Source organism: Myotis nattereri (genome assembly GCF_964212035.1).
Source record: "Myotis nattereri genome assembly, chromosome: 1".
Taxonomy (NCBI): Eukaryota; Metazoa; Chordata; class Mammalia; order Chiroptera; family Vespertilionidae; genus Myotis; species Myotis nattereri.
This window is the reverse complement of record NC_138075.1, coordinates 66,878,440-66,900,144: the sequence shown is the minus strand read 5'-3', so window position 1 is coordinate 66,900,144 and position 21,705 is coordinate 66,878,440. Positions and strand designations below refer to the sequence as shown.

Sequence of the window (21,705 nt, the reverse complement as noted above, 5' to 3'; positions counted from 1 at the left end):
TCTCAAGTCAGGAGCAGTGGGTGTATGTGCACACTTCATTGGTAGTGGCCACTGTGATAACATACGGGGAAGTGCTTTTTTTTAAAATATATATTTTATTGATTATTTTACAGAGAGGAAGGGAGAGAGATAGTTAGAAACATCGATGAGAAAGAAACATCAATCAGCTGCCTCCCGCACATCCCTCACAGGGATGTGCCCGCAACCCAAGTACATGCCCTTGACCGGAATCGAACCCGGGACCCCTGAGTCCGCAGGCTGATGCTCTATTCACTGAGCCAAACCGGTTTCGGCTGCTTTTTTTTTTTTTTTTTAATCTTTATTGATTTCAGAGAGGGAGAGGGTAAGAGAGATAGAAACATCAATGATGAGAATCATTGATCAGCTGCCTCCTGCACATCCCCACTGGGTATCAAGCCTACAACACAGGTATGTGCCCTTGACCGCAATCGAACCCGGGACCCTTCAGTCCACAGGCTGCCGCTCTATTCACTGAACCAAACCAGTTAGGGCAGAAGTGCTCTTTAAACTGCCCCAAGTAAGGCATCAACACTTGCCATTATTTGTGACTATAAGATTACCTCGCATCACCCTCAGAACCAAGGATCTCCAGGTTCACCTCATACAAGTCCATTGCCTGTGTTAACTCTGTGCAAAACTTCAGTGTGATGGTGTGAAAGCCTGAATCCTGCTATCAGACATGAGTGCTAGTACTGTTCTAGCATCTCTGGTCAGTGGGTGATGGTGTAGTCACAACTGTTCTGAGGCAGTTTCCCCACCATCTATAAAGATCATAGGAAGGAAAACTGCTCAGTAAATCACAAGGCATCCTACAGTTGTGAGGGCCATTCAGCCTTCAGATAGTTTTGTATCTTCCTCTCTTTTGCACAAAGTACTAATTTTATAGGCTGACGCATATATTTAATATAAAACACTGGAAAACGAAGCTATAGTAGTTAGGTACTTGGTACAATTCTGCGTGTGTATACTGCTAGATGTAGATACAACAGTGATTTTGTAAAAGCTCTGGTGCCTATTCCCTATTTAACTCTATAGATACTCCACTATGAGGTCATAGGATGGCCTTTATAAGGTCTCTGTAAGCCAAGGTTCTTAAGGAGGATGGAGCCAGGACAGCAGCATCAGCCATCACCTGGGAACTTGTTAGAAATGCAAATTCTTGGGTTTCACCCTAGACCAGGGGTGGGCAAACTTTTTGACTCGAGGGCCACAATGGGTTCTTAAACTGGACCGGAGGGCCAGAACAAAAGCATGGATGGAGTGTTTGTGTGAACTAATATAAATTCAAAGTAAACATCATTACATAAAAGGGCACGGTCTTTTTTTTTTCTAGTTTTATTCATTTCGGCCCGCGGGCCGTAGTTTGCCCACGGCTGCCCTAGACCTACTGAATCAGAAACACTGTGAATCAGAAACACCGGTGTAGGGCCCAGCAATCTGTTTTAACACATTCTACAGGTGATTTGTCACATGGTAAGCTTAGGAATTACTGCTGTTTGCAGATAAAGTGGTTGCTTAGTAAAACATCTTGTAAAATACTGTGTTCAGCAACTGCATTTATGGGGAGTGGGTTCTACCTACTGACAGGCACACCATACTCATACTGATGACCTATAAATACAATCACGTTATTCCACATAACAAATGACAGCTTGTGTTAGAAACTCTCTCAAAAGAAAGAGATGAACCAATGAACCAGAGTTTGTTTTGACCCACTCCTTCTCAGCTTTGCCTACCACCAATAAAGTCCATAATGGAACAGTGTAAAGACTGAATGGTGTGACCCCACCAAATTCCTATGTTGAAATCTAAACTTCAATATGAGGTGGGGCCATTGGAAAGTGACTAGGATTCCACCCTTGTTGGGTAGAATGGGATTAGTGCCCTTATAAGAGACCTTCTTTGTCCCTTCTGCCAAGTGAGAGCTGTCCATGGGCAGGATGCAGGCCCTCGCCAGACACCAAATCTGCCAGCACTTTGATGTTGGACTTTCCAGCCTCCAGAACTGGGAGAAATAAATTTCTGTTTATAAGCCACCCAGTCTATGGTATCATTATAACAGGCCAAAGAGAAAACTACTGCAATAGTCTGACTTTTGGCTTCTTCATCTCTCCGGATATGGAAATAGGGGACCATAGACAAGATGCTGCCCTACCTCATTAAGGATACCTGTACTTCAAGGACACTGCTGAGTCCTTCCAGAAGTGCCCACAATCCCAGGAACATTGCATTGGCCTGGCTGCACCCCCGAACTAGCACCTGCATTTTTGTTGTCTCCACATGTGGACTCAGTTGTCACCTTCCACTGTTTCCTCCCGTCTCTCACACTTCTGCCCTAGGATAACCCAACCCTTGATACCAATTCTGAACTAACATTATCTGAAATTAGTCCAAATCAGAATCCCGGGAGAAAAAATGTTGTTTATTTCAGTGCGTAGTTATAATGTTCATATACTCTAGGCTGGTCAGCGGGAGGAGAGGGAGAGTTTATTTGTCTTGTCCCCAAGAAGGGGTGAGTAGCTAATCACCCTTCCCTCCCAGCACTGATCCTTAGAAGCCCCAGATATCAGGATACAATGGTAGGGCTCACCCTGCTCCAAAACACTCAAACAGCCTAATCCCAGGAAGGAAAGCCTTCTGCTCCTCTGTCTCCTGCCCTTCCTTAGGATACAAAGCCCTCTTGTCTGGCCAGGCATCTGCTGGTGAACTCCAGGAGGATGTATGCATCTCTTCATCTGCAGCAGCTATGCTAGGTCTCTGATACGCCTTTTTGGGTCATCCCTAAGGTCAGTCTCTGGAGGTACTGCTGACGTAGAGTGGGCAACTGGGCATATAGCTCAAAGCCCTCTGGGAGGAGAGAATTAGGAAGCTTATAGTGGAGGAGGTGCTTCCGGAGACCCTGCCAAGAGGGAAGAAACGTTATGAAGTGGGTAGTGAGATCCTGTTGAGATCTCTGTCCCCAAAGACCCTTTATTCTCCCTCCCTCCAGGATATGCCCCACCCTACCTCATCTGCCAGCAGCCACGTTTTCTGCAGCATGCTCCTGCGGGCAGCCTTTACCTCATCCTAGAGGTAGAACAGGGAGAAGTGGCACTGGGCCAAGGACTGGTCCCCATCGCTGGCCCTGCCTGGCCCTCACTTCCTCTCTAGCTGGCCCAAAAGCAATGCAATTGCAGGCTCCCTTCCTCCCTCTGGAGATGGGGATGTAACTTACTGAGCTCTTTGGATCCTGGGAGAAGATGAAGCTGTTGACATGAGCCACAGTCACGGCATAGAGCACTGGGCACCAGTGTGGACGGAGTGCACCAGTAACCAGGGCCCGGAAATAGAGCTGAAGGAGGTCCAGGTTGTCTTCAGGAGGCCCCGTGTAGCATTCCAGGGACACAGGCAACTGTGACAGGGGAGATGAAATATGCTGAGGGTGAGGGTGGAAATATGTTATCACCGGACAACAGGGTGGATGGTTGATGGTCACATGAGTCAAATCATGACAGCAGAGGTTAGGTCCTAGACAGACATACTTCCCTCTATATCACGAGGATAAAGTTAAAGACTAAAAGGCTGGAAAGCCAGGAAAACTGGGAAACAGAAGCAGTTGTGTATTGCCACTACCTGTCTAATTTACTACTTAAAATCAAAACTTTCAGCCCGGCCAGCGTGGCTTAGTGGTTGAGCATTGACCTATGAACCAGGAGGTCAGGGTTTGATTCCCAGTCAGGGTACATGCCGGGATTGTGGGCTCGGTCCCCAGTGTGGGGCATGCGGGAGGCAGCTAATCGGTGGTTCTCTCTCATCACTGATGTTTCTATCTCCTTCCCTCTCCCTTCCTCTCTGAGATCAACAAAAGTATATTTAAAAAAACCAAACAACTTTCAGCCCGCTGGTGTGGCTCAGTGGTTGAGTGTCAACCTAAGAATCAAGTCCCATTTCGATTCCTAGTCATGGCACATGCCCAGGTTGTGGGCTCAATTGCCAGTAGGGGGTATGCAAGAGACAGCCAATCAATGATTCTCTCATCATTGATGTTTCTATCTCTCCCTTTCTCTCTGAAATAAAAATATATTTTAAAACAAAAAAAAACCCAAAAAATTTTCAAAATGTCATGTTCAGCCACTCAATTTTATTACCAAACCTTTCAGTCCTGGCTGGTGTGACTCAGTTGGAGCAACATCTTGTATACTGGTTTGATTAGTGACATCTTGTATACTGGTTTGATTTGGGAGGCAACCAATCGCTGTTTTTCTCTCTCCCTTTCTCACTCTTAAATCAATAAAAACATATCCATTGGTGAGGATTGAAAAAAAATCTCTTATTAAAACTTTTTAAAATTCATTATTTTTATTGATTTTTAGAGAGGAAGGGAGAGGGAGAGAAACATCAATGTGAGAGCATATCACTGATCAGCTGCCTCTTGCACACCCCCTACTGGGGATCCAGTCTGCCACCTGGGCATGTGTCCTGACCAGGAATCAAAAAGGCAACCATTCTGTGCACAGGACCATGCCCAACCAACTGAGCCACACTGGCCAGGGCTCTTAAGAATTCATGCTCTTTGGACTAGTAATTCTCTTTCTAAAAAATTATTCTTGCCTTGGCCAGTGTGGATGGGTTGGAGCAACGTCCCATACGCTAAAAGGTGGTGGGTTTGATTTCCAGTCAAAACACATATCCAGGTTGCAGATGTGATTCCCAGCTGAGGTGCATGGGGGAGGCAACCAAGAGATGTTTCTCTCTCTCTCCCTTCCTCTCTTAAAAAAATAAAATAAAATGATTCTTAATTCTGTGCAGAAATTATGAGAGAGAAAGCTGTCATAGTGTTTATCATAAAGTTACTTAAAATAGCAAAAATCAGAAACAACTTTAATGGGTTCCGATAAAATTTGTTATTATATAATAACAAATATTGATTTCTTAGAATATTTAGTGATGTGGAAATGCTTATTATGTAATCATAAGAAAACATGCAGTGATCCCAATTTTATAAAAACATATATGCATATAAAGAAGACTAGAAAAAAATAAAAATCAAAAGTTACCACTGAACAGTGGGATTATGAACATTAAGAACATTTAGGTGCCCAACTGGTGTGGCTCAGTGGTTGAGCATTGACCTATGAACCAGATCACGGTTCGATTCCCAGTCAGGGCATCTGCCCAGGTTGTGGGCTCAATCCCCAGTGTGAGGTGTGCAGGAGGCAGCCAATCAATGATTCTCTCATCATTGACATTTCTATTGCTCTCTCTCTCTTCTTTCCTCTCTGAAATCAATAAAAATATATATTAAAGAATTATTTTTTAAAAAAGGTAATGTTCTTTTTAATTAAAAAACTAGTTTTTATGTAAAATATACCTTCATATTTTATATACATATGTAAAGTATATTTATATTCTAAAATATTTCTATTTTAAGTTTATCAGAATGTTATAATGAAAATTTAAAACCCAAATTAAAAAAAAAATGTAGCTCTTTACAGTTTATAAATTTAACTCCTTATGCTGATATATTTGAGGCCCTCTTAAGACTTTATTAGCTTTGTTTCCAACAAGTTTCCAAACTTAAATCTGTTCTAGACTCCTTCCTCCTCCCAGGCCCTGTCATATTACTCTCTGCCTCTGAGCTTTTGCTCATGCTGTTCCACTAGGTATATTCCTGGTCAATGCTAGGTCAATTGCCAATTCTTTCACAAAGCCTTCTCCTTATGGGAAGCCAACTTTCCATTCTCTGAATCATGACTTAGCACCTAAAATCTGAATAATTTAGACCTTGGGATTTAGGACATCTCTTATCTAGATCATAGCACTTCATGAGTAAGAAGCTGTGTCTTGAACAAACATCTACCATACGCCAGATACCATATTAAACCCTTTTCATGGATTCTCTTAATCTCCTCAAAGCCCCCGAGAGGTAAGGAAAGGAACCGGAGGCTCACCAAAGCTCCCCACTGTCACAGTTGCTCCCAAAGCCCAGTGTAGGTGCCCATGATAGGCTTTGCTGGGCCGAGAAAGTACCTGGGTCAGAGGCAGGCCCAGAGCTCGCAAGGCTCCCACGTGCTCCCCAAAGAGGGCAAGGCGAAAGGTGACGCTGAAACGACGTTGCAGGGGAAGGAGTACCAGAGTCCCGAAGAGGTGGTCCCCAAAAGACACAGCCTCAAAATGCTCCAGGAAGTTGGCATAGAGGTCTGGGAACGATGCCAGGCCAGGAAGTGGGCAATCCAGGTTGAGGTTTGGCAGGACCTCAGGCTGGCAGAGCCGGGCCAGAAGGGCTGCCACCAGACGCTGTATTGGGGTCTCCCGGAACAGTTCACTGTCTATCAGGAACACACACATGAGCCGTGCCAGGCGGGCACCAGGAGGCACAGCCCAGAGGGCCTGGGGGCGCCAGCTCTCCAGGACTAGCACCCACTGCAGGGCCCGCATGGCTGTGCCCACAGTGTCAGCAGGAGGGAGCCCTGAGGGGATGTCGGAGGCCCGGTGGTAGAGGTGGATCAAGGGCAGGAAAGGCCAGTCAGTGGGCAGCAGAGGCTCCTTAGGCAAGGGGAGCAGCAGAGATGGGACTCGCTGTAGCTCCCCTCGGTACAAGGCCTGAGAAGCTAGCAGGCTGGCTCGGGTCAGGAAGCAGTGGGTCAGGTAGCAGCTGCGGATGCTGGGGAGGTCCTGGCAGGCCTGAGCCAGCAGAGCCCCTCGCCCACAGCCAGGGTCCCTGCTGCTCCCTAAGGATAGCTGGTCTGAGAAGTCAGCTGCCTCTGGACCCCCTGACGCTCTTTCCCTGTAACAGAATCCAAAAGTTAAAAATAAGGGCTGGAACCACAGCACCCTGAAGGCCATGCCAGCTTTCCAGGGCTTCCCAGAGGTTCCTAGGTCTTCCCAGTTCCCCGGACACCCTTTCGTGTGTGTGGCAATTTGGAGGATGGACACTAGGGCCAGCTGCCTAGGTGCAAGTTTACAGAACTTCTCTGTACCTCCGTTCCCTCATAGTAAAACGGTGATAATAGTAATGCTAATCTACTTATTGGGGGGATCACTTTGTAAGGTGTGTAAATTTCTGATCACTATGTTGCACACATGAATCGAATACAATATTGTATGTCAACTGTAATTGAAAAATAATTTTAAAACAGTAATACCTAGCTCATGGTATGGGTAAAATGCTTAAAATATAGTCAAATACTTAAAGGAATACCAGACACAAAGTAAGCACTCGTAACTGTTGGCTATTACATGTGTATACTAGTTTATACACTGTCACACTGAAGTCTCATAATTCTCTAATGTGGTTATCCCCAACCTCTTTTTACTAATGAGAAAATGGAAGCTAAGACAGGTTAAGGGTAATTCATAGAAGAGAGAGAAGCCCAGGTCTCCTGTTTCCAATTTAAGGCTGCTCTGTCAGTAACCACAGTACTCATCTCAAAGGGCTGATGCCACCAACTCTGGACTTACGGGAGGAACTCCAGCCGGAATACAAAGCTCAGCAGTAGCTCATGGGCAAGGTGCTCGCTTCCGGGCAGCAGCCGGCTCAGCAGAGCCAGGGCCGTGCCATGATGGAGGGCAGCATTGGTGGCCGGCACTGGCTGGAATGTTGCCTGTGGACAGATGGTGGGGGGCTCAAGGGTTGAGAAGGGGGCAAAGCAAATAGAAGTGAGGATGAGGACATAAGCAAAGAGGATATATGCTGAAGGGCGTGTCTGGAGGAAAGTGGAAACTGCATTGCCTGCCAGGAGCAGCACAAGTTCCATAGAAGAATGCAGACAATGTGGGGCAGAGGGAGTAGATAGCAGGGTAGGGGGTTGGGGGTACCTACTGCTCTCTGAGCCAGGGTGAGTGCCAGGTACTGCAGGTGGTACTCGTGTCGCAGGGCCCACACAGAGAAGGGTGTGAGGAGCGGGGCAGCCGCAGGAGCCACACATTGGAGGAAGTAGCTCTGGAGTCCGGGGGCAGCCAACACAGCAGCCAGCTGAGGAAAAGCAAGCTTGTTCAGATCTAGAAGGTGACTTTGATCTCTTCTGGGGGTCCCCAGGTGGCGCTTTCTCCCCAGCCAAACTCAGAAAAATGGGTGCTGGCAGAAGAGGCCTCCTTTTCCCAAGGGGCGCCCTCCTCACTTTCTGACTCCTGGCATCTTGGCCCCCTGCCTGGAATCTAACCAGGTGCCCAGGGCTCACCTGGCCACATAGCCCCTTGTGGATCCGGGCCAGGGTGTTGAAAAGAGTGAGGAGGGAAGTGAGGACCGGGAAGGGTGAGGCTGAGCCAGCCAGACTGAAAGGGGGGCAACCTCCCATGCAGCCCAGTGACACGAGGCTGGGCAGAGCTTCAGGGACTGGAGCACAGGACTGTGGGTTGCAGAGAGGAGAGCAGCGCCTGAGGCAGAATAGAGAAATTGAGAGGGCTGGCCAGTGCAGACCAGTGCCCACCTTCCTGCGTCCCCACTGAGGCCTGATAGGGAGCCAGGTTTCCCTCAAGCTGAGGGCTTCCACCTGAGATGGACCAGGGAGGTAGATCCCGGAATCCCACAAGGAGAACAAATGCCCCCCCCCACACACACACACACACACAGTACATACCCAAGGGAATCCCACAGGCTGCCCAACGTGGGCTGGCTCAGCAGGGGCAGCAGTAGCTCCTCCGATAGGCGCTCCATGTCCTGAAGCCAATCCCCTGGGCACAAGTCTGGCTGGAGGACCAAGGGGCTCACTGAGCTGACAGCCCAGGACACCCATTCTCCTAGACCCTGGGTACCCAGGCCAAGTCCATAATTCCAAGAGCCCAAGAGTCAGTGTTTGGAGGTTTCTGCTTTCTGACTCTTGTGGAGGGAGAGAAGACCCTGGGGTTGCTCTGGCATCTGCTGAGAGGGGTCCTGAGAGAGCTTAAAGGCTCCATGGAGGCTGAGCTGCTGCTAGCGGTTCTCTGGCCCCCACCAACATGGCTTTTGGAAGTCCACTGAGTATGGAGGTGGAAAGAGAATGAAAGTTAGGAAGGAAAAGGTACAGTAGGAAGATGTGGGAATGGGGAGCAGGAGTGGAGAGGTGGAGAGAGAGAAAGAAAGAGAGAGAGAGAGAGAGAGAGAGAGAGAGAGAGAGAGAAGTGATAAGACTGAGGCAGGCATCCAGGGCATGGTGGGAGGTAGGCAGGCAGCACTTACCTGCTGGCTCCAGGTTCGGTAGTAGGCATCTAGGAAGAGCAAGCAGGCAGTGGGCACTGGGCCCAGAGCATGCCACATCTCAGGTCTGGGCAGCAACTTCAAGGTTTGTCTTAGACATGGCTCCACAAGAGGCTTGAGCCCAGACACCTGTGTCCAAGTGATCAACGAAGGGGTGGCCGACAGACTAGCCTCAGCCGAGTCACTACAGGAATGCCAAAAGGGGCCACAGTGAGGATCTGGCTGCCTGAACACCCCTCTAAGCTCTAGCCACCCTTTCCCTGGGGAGGAACTCTCCTGCCTGTCCCAGAGTTCCTGGCAGGAGGTCTCTTCTGGCAGCTGAGGGCTGTAACCTACCTGCTGGGTTGCAGGGCAGTGCTGCTGGCTGCCAAGGTCAGCTGGGTGAGGACAGTGAGCAATGAGGCTATCCGCTGCATGGACAGGGGCTGCGGGAGGTGAGTGCTGAGCTCCTTAGGCATGACCTGCAGGGCCCGAATCAGCACTGGGTATAGCTCCCTGGGGAGAACAATGACTGCCTCTCAGTGTAGAAGAGAGAGAGATGTAAGATACAAGGCAGGCCTGCCCCAGAGCTCTGCAGTATAGTTAAGGAGGACCAGAAGGGAGAGGCCCCAGGCTGGGTAATCCTGGGAGATTTCAAGAGGGAAGGAGCCCGGCTGGTGTGGCTCAGTGGTTGAGTGTCAATCTATGAACCAGGAGGTCACGGTTCGATTCCCAGTCAGGGCACATGCCCGGGTTGCAGGCTCAATCCCCCGTGTGGGGCGTGTAGGAGGCAGACAATCAATGATTCTCTCTCATCATTGATGTTTCTCGCTCTCTCTCCCTCTCCCTTCCTCTCTGAAATCAATAAAAATATATTTAAAAAAAAGAAAAAAAAAGAGTGAGCCCTAACTGGTTTGGTTTAGAGCATTGGCCTGAGGACTAAAGGGTCCCAGGTTCGATTCCAGTCAAGGGCATGTACCTTGGTTGCGGGCACATCCCCAGTTGGCGGTGTGCAGGAGGCAGCTGATCGATGTTTCTAACTCTCTATTCTTATCCCTTCCTCTCTGTAAAAAAAATCAATAAAATATATTAAAAAAAAAAAAAAAAGAGGGAAGGGAAGTTGGGGGCTGAAGGGAAGGAGGCAGCCCTTCAAGGCTTTCCCCCAATAGGGGGAAATCTGATCTACACAACAGCACAGAAGTTGCTCCCCTCTCCCCTGGTTGGTCATTACTCCCAGAATCCCTCTTCCTCATTTCCAGCCTCCCTCCAAGCTTGAAACCTTGGGCAAGGTTGAGTCAGGTTAGGCAAGAGTGCAGAACAGGAGAGGTCTCCCAGGGACCTACCTCTTGTCCTCCTCACCTGTAAAGGTCACAGCCCTGGCCATAGGAGGCTGCTACAGCCCACAGGCGGAAGGACTCCGTGATCAGCACCTCAGCTTCCTCTGGGGGCAAGGCCAGTTCCTGAGGAGCCTCAGCTATAAAGCGGCACAGGCAGCTCCGGAGGTCAAAACTACTCAGCTGAGGGCGGACAGAAAGTCTGGGGATCAGGGTCAGCTGGGAGTCTCAAGTAACCTCAGGTCCTCTCACTGCGGAGATGGATTCAACGTAGCCCTGCTCCCGGCCCCTCTGGTTCCATAGCTCCGGGCCAGGGTGACACTGCCGCATCTGCCCCCTCCCGCCTCCCCCTTCCTCTCCTTCTTTTTAGCAAGCACATGCTGGGCACCTTCTCTAGGGCTGCGTGGCTATGGGTGTTGTGTGCGTATCTGTATGTGGCTCTTCTGGCCCGGGAGCCCTCCCTTCACATGAGAACAGAGTAGGCCTACAGGACACACTGGGCTCCAGCTGATTAGGTTCCTGACTGGTGATTTTTGTTGCCTTTCTAAGCAATTGGATCAAGACAAAGAAATATGGCATGAGCAGGCCTCCCAGAGTCCAGTGGCCATGCTTAGCCTTATCCCGGCACTGTCCTGAGGACCACCACCCCCGTCCTGCACTCTGCGTCCTGCTTACCAGCCGGGCAGCAATGTTTCTACCAGCTGAGGCTAAGACACGAAGTAGTTTCATAGCGGCTGCACAGGGTACATTGTGTAAACTGGGGGTAGGCCCCACCCCAACAGGGGACCAGCTGGTGGGCAGGAACTCTCGAACTATGGTCTCTATCAGCCGAGGACACTCCAGGACCTGTGGGGAACAGGAGGAAAGGGAGGTAGGGAGGCTGAGGGTCAAGACTAGGCCCAGCTGGACTCTTTTCCCATTCTGTCTCGTTTCTCACCCTTGTGGCTGACTCCAGGGAGTGCCGGGCCAGGCGGATGAGTACTGCCAGGATGTCAAGGACCACGGAAGGTCCTGGGCAGGTCACCTCTAGCACATAGCGCAGCCGAGGCAGCAGATTGGTGGCCAGAAGCCCCTGGGGATGAGAGAGAGAGAAATCCACTGCCAAATGCACCTGGGCCCCAGGCCTTGGTGACCCCTCTTGCCTGACATGTGCATGCCCTCGAGGTCACGGGACAGATGCAGCTGTCCCAGCATCTTTACCTTGATGACATCATGTCGGGCCAGGTCAGATGGAGGCTGGTTCCTTTCCTCAGGGCTCTTCCTTTTTGCTTTTTCTCCTGAGGGCTCTTCATCTTCATCCTCATCGTCCTTGTCCTCCTGCGTGGGCATCAGCGGGAACACCATAGCTCCATGGTACCAGGAGAAGGTGCTGTCGAGGAGTTCCTGCCAGAGGAAAGGGAATGGGGTAGGAAAAAGAAGGGGTAAAGCAGGAAATGGGCCCAGGAATAGAGAGTGGAACCATCCACAAATAAGAGAAGGGCATCGTGGCCGGTGTGACTCAGTGGATAGAGCATCGGCCCATGCACTGAAGGGTGGCGGGTTAGATTCCTGATCAAGGGCATTTACCTGGGTTGCAGGTTTGATCCTTGCCTGGTTGGGGCATGAGCAGGAGGCAACCAATTGATGTGTCTGTCTCACATTGATGTTTCTCTCTCTCTTTCTCTCTCTCTCATCACTCCCTTCCACTCTCTCTAGAACTCAATGAGAAAAATATCCTTGGGTGAGACTAACAAAACAAAACAAAGCAAAAAAAAAAGAAGAGCAAGACTCCAGGCTTTGTGGCCTTTAAAAGAAGATGGTGATGCTGCTATCCCACCCTCTGCTCTGCCTGGAGCACAAGGAGGGCACACCCACAGGAACAGTAGGGACCCTGATATCTCAAAGCCCCATTCTTATCCCTGTTGTACCTCATCTCCAGGAGCCACCAGCAGAGCTCGAAGAGCATGGGCAGCAGCTGCGATGACCCCATCCACTCTATCATCCAGGGAGAAGCGTAGCAGGAAAAGGAAGCCAGCATCCAAAAGAAGGCGCAGGACACTGCCCACTAGCTGGACCCCAAACTCACCAGCCTGGGCCTGGGAGAAGGAGGAGAAAAGCTTGTAGGGGGAAGCTATAGAGTCTTTGTCCTAAACTAGGGTGGGAAACCTTTTTCTGCCATGGGCCATTTGGGTATTTATAACATCATTCGCAGGCCACACAAAATTACCAACTGAAAATTACCCTTGCCCTAGCTGGTTTGGCTCTGTGGTTAGAGCATCAGCCCACAGACTGAAGGGTTGCAGGTTCGATTCTGGTCAAGGGCATGTACCTTGTACCTCAGTTGAAGGCTTGACCTCTGCCTGTGTCAGGGCACGTGTGGGAGGCAACCAATCGATGTGTCTCTCTCACATTGATGTTTCTCTCTCTGTGACTCTCCCCCTCTCTTCCACTCTCTGAAAATCAATGGAAAAATATCCTAGGGTGAGGATTAACAACAACAACAAAATTAGCCTGCTATCTTTGGTCAAACATTTAATTAAATCACCCCTAACACCTTGGCAGGGCCAGACATTCCCCATCCCTGTCCTAAACCCTTCACTTACCCATCGTTCCCAGTCTGACCCAGACAGCTGGTGTATGGACTAGTGTGCCAGAGTGAAAAGGACAGGAAGTGGAAAGTCTTAAGGTTGAGAGGTGAGGTGTGGGGGTGGGAAGGACCAAGCCCACAGTCCACTCACCCTGCTGATGATCTGGGCCAGCACATGCAGTGCTAATGCTCTCTGCTGGGACACCTGGCTGCGTGTCAGGTGAAACAGCTCCTGCAGGGAGTACCCCGCTCTCTGGGGCAGGGATAAGAAGTCATAAAGGGTCAAGATACAGGGCAGCACCCCCCAACAAATACACAGCAACCCTTCTATGCCAAGCACTGAGTTAGAAGTCATGGGGAAGACAAAGATACACGATATCTCTCTCAATGGATCCTCAAACTGGTAAAGAAGGTAAGATATGCATACAAATAACCATGACATAAAGCAGATTGGAAGGAAGATAATTAGTATTTACTTTGCAACCAGAGAACAAGAGAGAAAGAAGTGAAAACTGGAAAGTGCTGTGTTCTTGGTGGGTGCGCAGGGCTCCCATGGCCCGGCCGGGAACACAGGGTAAAGGCATTCGTTCCCGGAGCAGGCTCAGGAGCTGAGCCCTGGAGGTGCTTAAGCACAGGGTACGTGTGGGGAGAGGGCAACAGAATGGTGCGGCGGGAGCGAGGGGGCAGGGACAGACTATGGAAGGACTGCCTTATGGGGCAAAGGAGCCAGGAAACTTTCTAAGGCCTGAGCTGGGCCAGAGGAATCAGTGTGGCAGCCTCAAGAGGGATGGAATGGAATGGCAGAGAGAGTTGGAAGACATGGTGACTGAGCAGACAAGAGGGAGCAAGGCTCTTATCTAAGAAGCATCAAGGGGAAGGGAGAGAACTGGCAGGTTCTGGCAACTGACTGGAAAGTGAGGGAACGAGGGGAAAGACTGCGCTGAGGACCTGAATGGATGCAATGGGCCATGACCTGCAATCGCAGGCCCAAGGCATTGACCAGAGGTCCTTTTCCATGGTTGTCAAAAGCTGCCGTCCTCCCTGGCCCCATGATCACCTCTGCCTCCTCTCCGTGATGGTGCAGTCCCAGGTGGGTGGGTAGGTCCACATCCGGAGCCAGTAGTTCTCCTTGCAGACTGAACCGGGCCTGCATCCTCTAATGGGAAGAGAAAAGAGGTCCTTGGGCTGGGGCAGCAGCAACTTCCCCACACCCACTCCTCACCTTTAACCCCAGGCCTCTTAGGTCTTAGGTCCTGGCTCTACTTCTGATTAGAAATGGGCTCCTCTGGCCTATGGTGCCAGGAAGGTGAGCAAGAAGAGGTGTTTCTCAAGCTCAAGGGAACAAAAGGGCCTGAGCTTGGGTTCTGGGTACAAGTGCCGCAGCTCCACTCTCACCCCAATCCACCCCTTGTAGGCCAGCTTGCGCTCCTCACCTCCTGCGTCTTCTGCCGCCGGAGTGGGGGCAGGTCCTGGGTCCAATGGAGCTTGTCCAGCTCTACAGTGTCCATGTGCAGCCATTCCTTGTGGGGGGCCACGGGCAGTGCCAGAGCTGGGGAGATGGAAGCAGTTCCCTAAGGGGCTCAGCTCACTGAGGCACTGGGGTCCCAGTCTTCATCCTGGGAACTGGGCAAATGTCCTGTCCCCAATATGGCAGAACACACCTAGTCCCTGGGCTCTAGCCCCTAACTGACCCCAAGGATTCCTAGGAAGGGGAAAGGGAAGCGGAGGAGGTAAGAAAAGAAGACAGAGGGAGCAGAGAAGGAAGGGAGGACCACATAAATCAGGGAAAACATACTTCTTCACTGCCGAGTACCAACCTGCCACAGGAGCAGAGAAGTGGGGACAAGGAGTAGGGGGAGCTATCCTGCTTCAGGGAGGCAAGATACAAAAACACACACCAACAACCCCTTCCTTCCTCACCCCAACCCGCACCCAACCTGCTCATCTGGCCTGGAGCTCATCCAGGGGCAGGAGGTCCTGGCTCTCATAATTCAATTTCTTTTGTTAATCACTAATGAAATAATCAAGTTCCTGGGAAATGAGTGCTCCCACTGGCCTCTCTGCTTCAGGTCTGGCATATTCATAAGACCTGCATCACTCTTCTCCCATCACCCTGGCCCTGCCATCTTCCCCCCAACGCTGAGAGCGGAGGCAGAAAACTGGGATGGATGGAACCACAGCTGGGGCAGCTATAGCTAAGGCAGGGAGATGGTCTGCTGGGGGAGGGGGCCAGTCAGCCATCACACGCTGCTGCCTTTTACCAGAAGGGGGAAGAGGAGAAGTAATAGGACAGGAAAACAGGAAGCATGTGCAGAAAGAATATACATGTCAATAAATGAAGACAGATTTCAAGGCAATAATGAAGATTCACGTTAGATGTTCAAGGATGGAGACGATTCTCTTTTCTCATCCGCCAGAAGGAATTCTTTCCTCTACTTTTATTTCCCAAAGATGTCCCCCCTTCTCCAAACCTGGGGTTCCTGGCTCCGGCTCATCTTCCTGCCTAGGCTCACTGGCAGAAGTTGGCATAATGGGCTCCTCTCCAGAGACCTCAACAGAGGGTCCTCCTGCCCTCTGCTCCTCGATGGCCTTTTCTTCTGCTTGCTCATGGGTACGGCTGCGAGACCTCAAGAAAGCAACCAAGCTGGGATCTAGAGGAGAGGGGGAGGGAAGAGAGGATGAAGGCAGATCTTCCCTAACCTCCTCTAGACCTGAAACCTGAAAACTGCCTATAGGTGTCAAGACCAAGCCACTTCCCAGCCCTGGACTGAGGCCCCTGGGCTCTGGTGGGGTCTCAATGACCCATAACTATCACTGGAACCTGCCTGCCCACTCTGCCTCCTCCCTTCACAGTCCACTGGCCCATGTTTATGCCCATTCCTGTGCTTGGCTCCAGGTCATAGGCCCAAAGTGGCTGTGGAATAAATGAATGAATGTTGCCTAGGGTGAAAATGAAGGCATTTAGGGGAAAAATTACTCACACTTGTAGCTAATTTATTTATGCACAAATATTCACTAAAAACCTAATATACGCTATGCTCTATATAGGTGCTAGATATAGTTTTATTGATTGATTGATTTCAGAGAAAGAGAGAGATAAAACATCAATGATGAGCCCAGCCAGTGTGGCTCAGTGGTTGAGTGTTGACCTATGAACCAGGAAGTCATGGTTCGATTCCAGTCAGGGCACATGCCCAGGTTGTGGGCTCAATCCCCAGTGGGGGTTTAGGCTGGGGGTGCAGGAAGCAGCCAATCAATGATTCTCATCATTGATGTTTCTCTCTCTCTCTCTCTTCCTTCCTCTCTGAAATCAATAAGAATATATTTTAAAAAAAGAAACATCAATGATGAGAGAGAATCATCAATCAGCTGTCTCCTACACGCCCCACATCAGGGATGGAGTCCACAACCTGGGCATATGCCCTGATTAGGAATTGAACTGTGACCTCCTGGTTCATGGGTTGATGCTCAACCAATGAGCAGCACTGGCCAGGCTAGATATATAGTTTGGAATAAGACTGACTTGGTGCACAAAAACTAGGAGGGAGGAATAGTATAGTAGAGCATCATATAGTAGAGTGTACTGCAGCCATATTAGAGAGCAGCTATAATACAGTGCTGTTACACTAGGATAGTACAATACACACAGCAGAGTGGTTAAGATCAGGGCCTGTGAGACCACATGCACCTGGGTTTACATCTCATCCATGTTCCTTACCAGCTATGTGGTCTGGGGGAGAGTTTCTTAAAAATTGTTTTGGCCCTAGCCAGTTTGACTCAGTGGATAGAGCACTGGCCTACGGACTGAAGGGTCCTGGGTTCAATTCCAGTCAAGTCCACATGCTTGGGTTGAGGGCTTGATCCCCAGTAGGGGGCGTGCAGGAGGCAGCTGATCAATGATTCTCTCTCACCATTGATGTTTCTTTTCTATTTTTAAAATATATTTTTATTGATTTCAGAGAGGGAGAGATAGAAACATCAATGATGAATCATTGATCAGCTGCCTCCAGCACGCCCCCTACTGGGGATCGAGTCCACAACCCAAGCATGTGCCCTTGACAGGAATCGAACCCGGGACCCTTTAGTCCACAGGCCAACGCTCTGTCCACGGAGCCAAACCGGCTAGGGCTCATCTTTGATGTTTCTACCTCTCTCTCCCTCTCCCTTCCTCTCTTAAATCAATAAAAAAATTTTTTTTAATATTTGTTTTTACTGGTTTATAAAATTTTTTATTGATTAATTTGAGAGAGAGAAACATCCATTTGCTGTTCCACTCATTTATGCATTCAACGATTGCTTCTTGTATGTGCTCTGACCAGGGATTAAAACCATGACCTTGTGCATAAGGACGTTACTTTAACCAACTGAACAACCCGACCAGGGCAAGTTCTTAAAATTTTGAGCCTCACGTTTTTTTCTTTTTGTTTTTTCCATAAGTAAATGAGATTGGTACCACCCACCTCACAGGAACAGTTTGAGGACAGAATGATGGAAAGTCCTCAGCATAATGCCTGGCAATCACAGTAAGCTTTCCTAAGTAGCAGTCCCTCCCTAGCCCAGTCTCGGCAAGAAAGCCAGGTACCCATACCAAGCTGAGCCAGCAACCTCTGCTGTTCCTGCAGGATCTCCTCAGGAGTCATAGCTTGCAGTCTTGCTATGTTCTCTTCATGGATGGTCTGGGCTTCCTGCTCAGCCTCCTGGTCCCTGAGCCCCTTTCCTGTGACCAGATGGGGTCCCTGGAAGTTCTGGCTGCCACATGGAAGCTGGTGATCTTGCTCCCTGGGTGTGAGTGACTCACAGGTCACAGCACCTGGAAGAAGTATATGATCAGTTTCATTGCCTCGTACCAATTGGGCTGTCTGGCCCTCTTCTCCAATCCCATTAGGCCTGGAGAGAGATGGAGGCCCCAGAGCTTTCCTAGGCACAGAGCAGAGATCCTTACCTCCACCCCCTACTCATTCTTCCCCTTGGACTTATATAAGAGGATTTCCCTTAGAAACATCGTACTTTCTGACCATGCTCTTAGATGTTCAGGCTGCATGTCAAGGGCATGCCCCCAGCTCTTCCACCAGTAATTTGCATTATGAAAGGAATCTTGGCTTCTACCTTTATTTTATAGTCTTTGCCATTTCTATCCTCTTCCTTGGCCTGCTCTCTCCCTGCACCTAAGTCCCAGGTGTGGACCAAAGCCACCCATATTCAATACCCTAAATGAAAATATAGGACAGCTTCCTCTTTAAATGGCTCAAATGGAATTCATATTTGAAGCAGGGAACATGTATATCCAAAGATCACTCTATTATCCTGCGTCACAAAAAAGCCAAGCTCATGCCTCTTCAACCCCAGCTCACCCTCTGGTCGGTCCTGGGTAGACACAACTCCTCTAACTGGTGGGATGCTGGCTTCAGATCCTCTCCTTGCCGCAATTTCCTGGGCAAAGATGCTTCTCTTACCAGATGTTGCTGGCTTCCTCTATGGGGCAAAAAGAAAACTCAGGTGACTGATATTCCTTACCCCATTCTCTTCTCAACCTCTTTATACTAGTCACTGGAACAAAGAGATAAAAGAAAATTGCTTAATTTCCAACGGTCACAACCCTAGTCCTCAGAAAAAGCAGGGCATTATAAGAGTACAGGTCTTGAAGTCTGACAGACTTGGGTTGGATTTCCGACTCTTCTATCTATCAGATATATGGTGTTGAACAATTCATTTATCTTTTGAAAAAATGGGGATAATGTTACTTACATTACATCATTTTATGAGGATTAAATAAAGTACTTAATATGGTGCCACTTTAACAACAGAATTGCTTATCATTATTAAGTTTCCCAATCTGCAGAAGATGCACTAGGAAGTTCACTTGACTGTACCATAAGTACCATCTAAGGTTACACGTCTACCTGTCTGTCCTGTGAGCGGTGGAATACAGGGGGGAATGCGACACCACTGGGCACAGGCAGATTCACAGCCAATGAACTTGTATCTCGTTCCTGCGCAACAGAGGACAAAGGAGTGATGATATGGAGACTTTGCCAGGCTGGGGCCTATGCTAGTAGCCCCAGTTCTGTATGACTAGAATCTCACTCTGTGAAGTGATAAACCCACCTTGCTTTTTAGGGCACAGTGATCCTAAACCAGACCCCCACGTCACTGCAGGGGAATAAAGCCCCATCTTTTTAAATCACCCTTTACTCATAAGCCTCACCACCCCCACCCAATATCCTTTGTGCCCCAGGATGCCTTGTCCCACTCAGTCAGGGTGAGACGCACAATAATCTTAGTCAAGACAGCAGTGATGTGCTGATCATGCCTGTTCAGCCTCTCTTCAGGGTCCACATGGTCAGCCAGGGGATGGCCAGGGCTGGGCTTGGCTCTTTTCGGAGGAGCAGGAACCAAAGCTGGGGGCAAATCTGGGAGATCTGAGAAAAAAAACAAGCCAGATATGAGGATACTCACACCTTCCCAGGTAGAGTCTGAAGGCTAGGGGAAAGCCAAAGAAAGGAAGTCCGCTACTGGGGAGCCCTGGCTCCAGCTGTGTCACCTTGGGCAAGATGTTGAACCTCTTTGAGCTTCAGTTTCTTCCTCTGTAAAATGGGGTGGCAGCCAGAGGCTATGCAGTGCATGAAATAGAACCCAGCCACATCAGGAAGGGGAAGGAGACCCTGATGTTGTACCCTCTCCTCCTCAGCCTCACACACTCGGCCACTCACTGTCCAGCATCACCACATCCCGCGGGTCCTGCAGCCGAGGCTGGTCCAGGTTGGCACTGGCACCTCTCCTACGTTCATTCTTCACCAACTGCACTGCTGGGGCTGCACCAGCTGCAAGAAACTGACTCTGGAATCGCAGCAGGTCCACCTCCGACTCCCCTGGCTTTGGTCTCGACAGCATCTTGACACTCCAGCGGCCTCCCCAGTGCAACTCTTTACAGCACTGCTTCCGTGTGGGGGCTCCCTCTCATTCACCCCTAAAAGCAATAAAGATGGGCCCTCTTTAATGGAACCCTGGTTCATTCATTGTGCATCCAAGAAGACTTTTTCCTTGGTTTCACGTCAATTCATTCCCCCTCATTTGTGCCTATTGCCATTCCTTTCCCATTTATCCTTCGTTGATATCATCAGCCTAGCAACAATATTTACTGGTAACTTAGGTCTTTTACAAGCCGTGGGTGATAAAAGTCTCAGTTACAAACCGAGGGGAACTAAGGAAAATGCACCAGGAGCCAGGCAGACAAATGTCATACCAGGGAGTGGGGACTCCATCAAACTGGAGCAAACAGGCCTGGACTAAGAGTACTGCATTAGTAAGACACTTTGGGCTGTAAAAGATACATATATATATATATATATATATATATATATATATATACACACATATATATAAAATTTATATTTTTAGATGTTAGCAAATAACGATCAGAAAATGAAATTAAGAAAACAATTCTACTTACAATAGCATCAAAAATAATAAAATAGTTAAGAATAAACATCACCAAAGACACGTGTACACTGCGGGGCCCCACAGCGCCCCGTAGGGCTGTGCGGTCGCGCGTGCTCTGGGACCGCCCGCGTCGGCAAAGAGAGATCACCGAGTGTCGGCCGGGCCGTGCTGCCGGGATGCAGGGCCGCTGCCGGGATGCAGGGCCGCGCCCGGACCGCCACCCCCAGTGGCCGCGGCCGCTGCTGTGCAGCCCAGACACACGCGGGCGGGCGGGCTCTGACAAAGGAAATAAATACTCTGCACCAGAGCCGTCCACCAAGATGCCCTAAAGCCCGTCTCTCCGGCCCAGCCACCTACTCGTTCCTGGGCTGCCTGGGCGCCGCCATCTTGACCCGCAGGCTTCCGCCGCCGCCAGCTTGGAGCTTCCGCCCCCGGCGAGGCCCCGCCCCTCCGGCCTGGCTCCGCCTCCTCGGGGTCCACGGCTCGGAGTTGGGAACCCAAGAGCGCCTGGCGCTCCGCTTGCCTTGTCTCCACGGCGTGAGTTCTGTGCCGACAGAACGCATCCTGCGGGTGTCCGTCCGGCACAGGCCCTTGTCCGCACACAACACCCGCGACAGAGGCAGAGGGTGTCCCACCCGCGCGGATAACCGCGCCCAAAGGCCAGCGCGCAGCTGCGGTGGGAAGACAGCAGAAAGCAGCCCCGCTACCCGCGAGGCGACTTCCGCAGGGAGCGGCCTGCCTCTGTGCATGCCAGTGCCCCTCACTGGAACTCTTTGTTTTCCCTTCCACCCTATCCCAAAGTCTTTCTTCTTCTTTTCTTTAAGTTGTTTTTTAGAGAAAGGAGGGGAGTAAGAGAGGGAGAGAAACATTGATGTGTGAGTGAGTCATCCATCGGCTACCTCCTGCACACCCCCACTGGGGATCAAGCCTGCAACCTTGGCATGTGCCCTTACCCAGAATTGAATGGGCAACTTTTAGGTGCACAGGATGATGCTCAACCAACTGAGCCACAATGGCCAGGACCTTGCTCTTCTTCTTTTTTTAAAATTAAATCTTTATTATTGAAAGTATTACATATTACCTTCCTCCCCCCCCCCCCCCATGACCCCTTCTAGTCTGTACTCACCCCCAGCCCCAGGCCTTCACCACCCTATTGTCTGTTTTCATGGGTTATGCATATATGCATACAAGTTTTCTGGTTGATCTCTTCC

At 49.9% G+C, this 21,705-nt stretch overlaps 1 protein-coding gene across 1 annotated transcript; it reads right to left on the bottom strand.

Annotated features, from left to right (window-relative positions):
* Nucleotides 1-2,422: 2,422 nt before the first annotated feature.
* On the bottom strand, nt 2,423-20,927 carry RPAP1 (RNA polymerase II associated protein 1). The gene is made up of 25 exons (XM_081099724.1): nt 20,852-20,927; nt 19,765-20,021; nt 19,325-19,473; nt 18,955-19,044; nt 18,406-18,526; nt 17,643-17,864; nt 15,526-15,705; nt 14,488-14,603; nt 14,112-14,210; nt 13,206-13,307; nt 12,396-12,563; nt 11,689-11,871; nt 11,426-11,560; nt 11,164-11,334; nt 10,514-10,671; nt 9,512-9,670; nt 9,158-9,359; nt 8,580-8,689; nt 8,181-8,376; nt 7,823-7,975; nt 7,462-7,604; nt 6,031-6,787; nt 3,236-3,412; nt 3,028-3,087; nt 2,423-2,920 (listed from the first exon to the last, which is right to left on the bottom strand). The coding sequence occupies exons 2-25, from the start codon at nt 19,943-19,945 to the stop codon at nt 2,771-2,773; spliced, it is 4,182 nt and encodes a 1,393-aa protein (XP_080955850.1). The 5' UTR covers nt 19,946-20,021; nt 20,852-20,927; the 3' UTR covers nt 2,423-2,770.
* Nucleotides 20,928-21,705: the final 778 nt, after the last annotated feature.

What these genes read in the sequence shown, in the direction of transcription:
- RPAP1 (XM_081099724.1), bottom strand. Translation starts at nt 19,945, where the DNA reads ATGCTGTCGAGACCAAAGCCAGGGGAGTCGGAGGTGGACCTGCTGCGA. An exon ending in GGATGTGGTGATGCTGGACA is followed by an intron (nt 19,474 to 19,764) that starts GTGAGTGGCCGA and finishes TTTTTTTCTCAG; the next exon opens with ATCTCCCAGATTTGCCCCCA. An exon ending in ACAAGGGGCTATGTGGCCAG is followed by an intron (nt 7,976 to 8,180) that starts GTGAGCCCTGGG and finishes GCTTTTCCTCAG; the next exon opens with CTGGCTGCTGTGTTGGCTGC.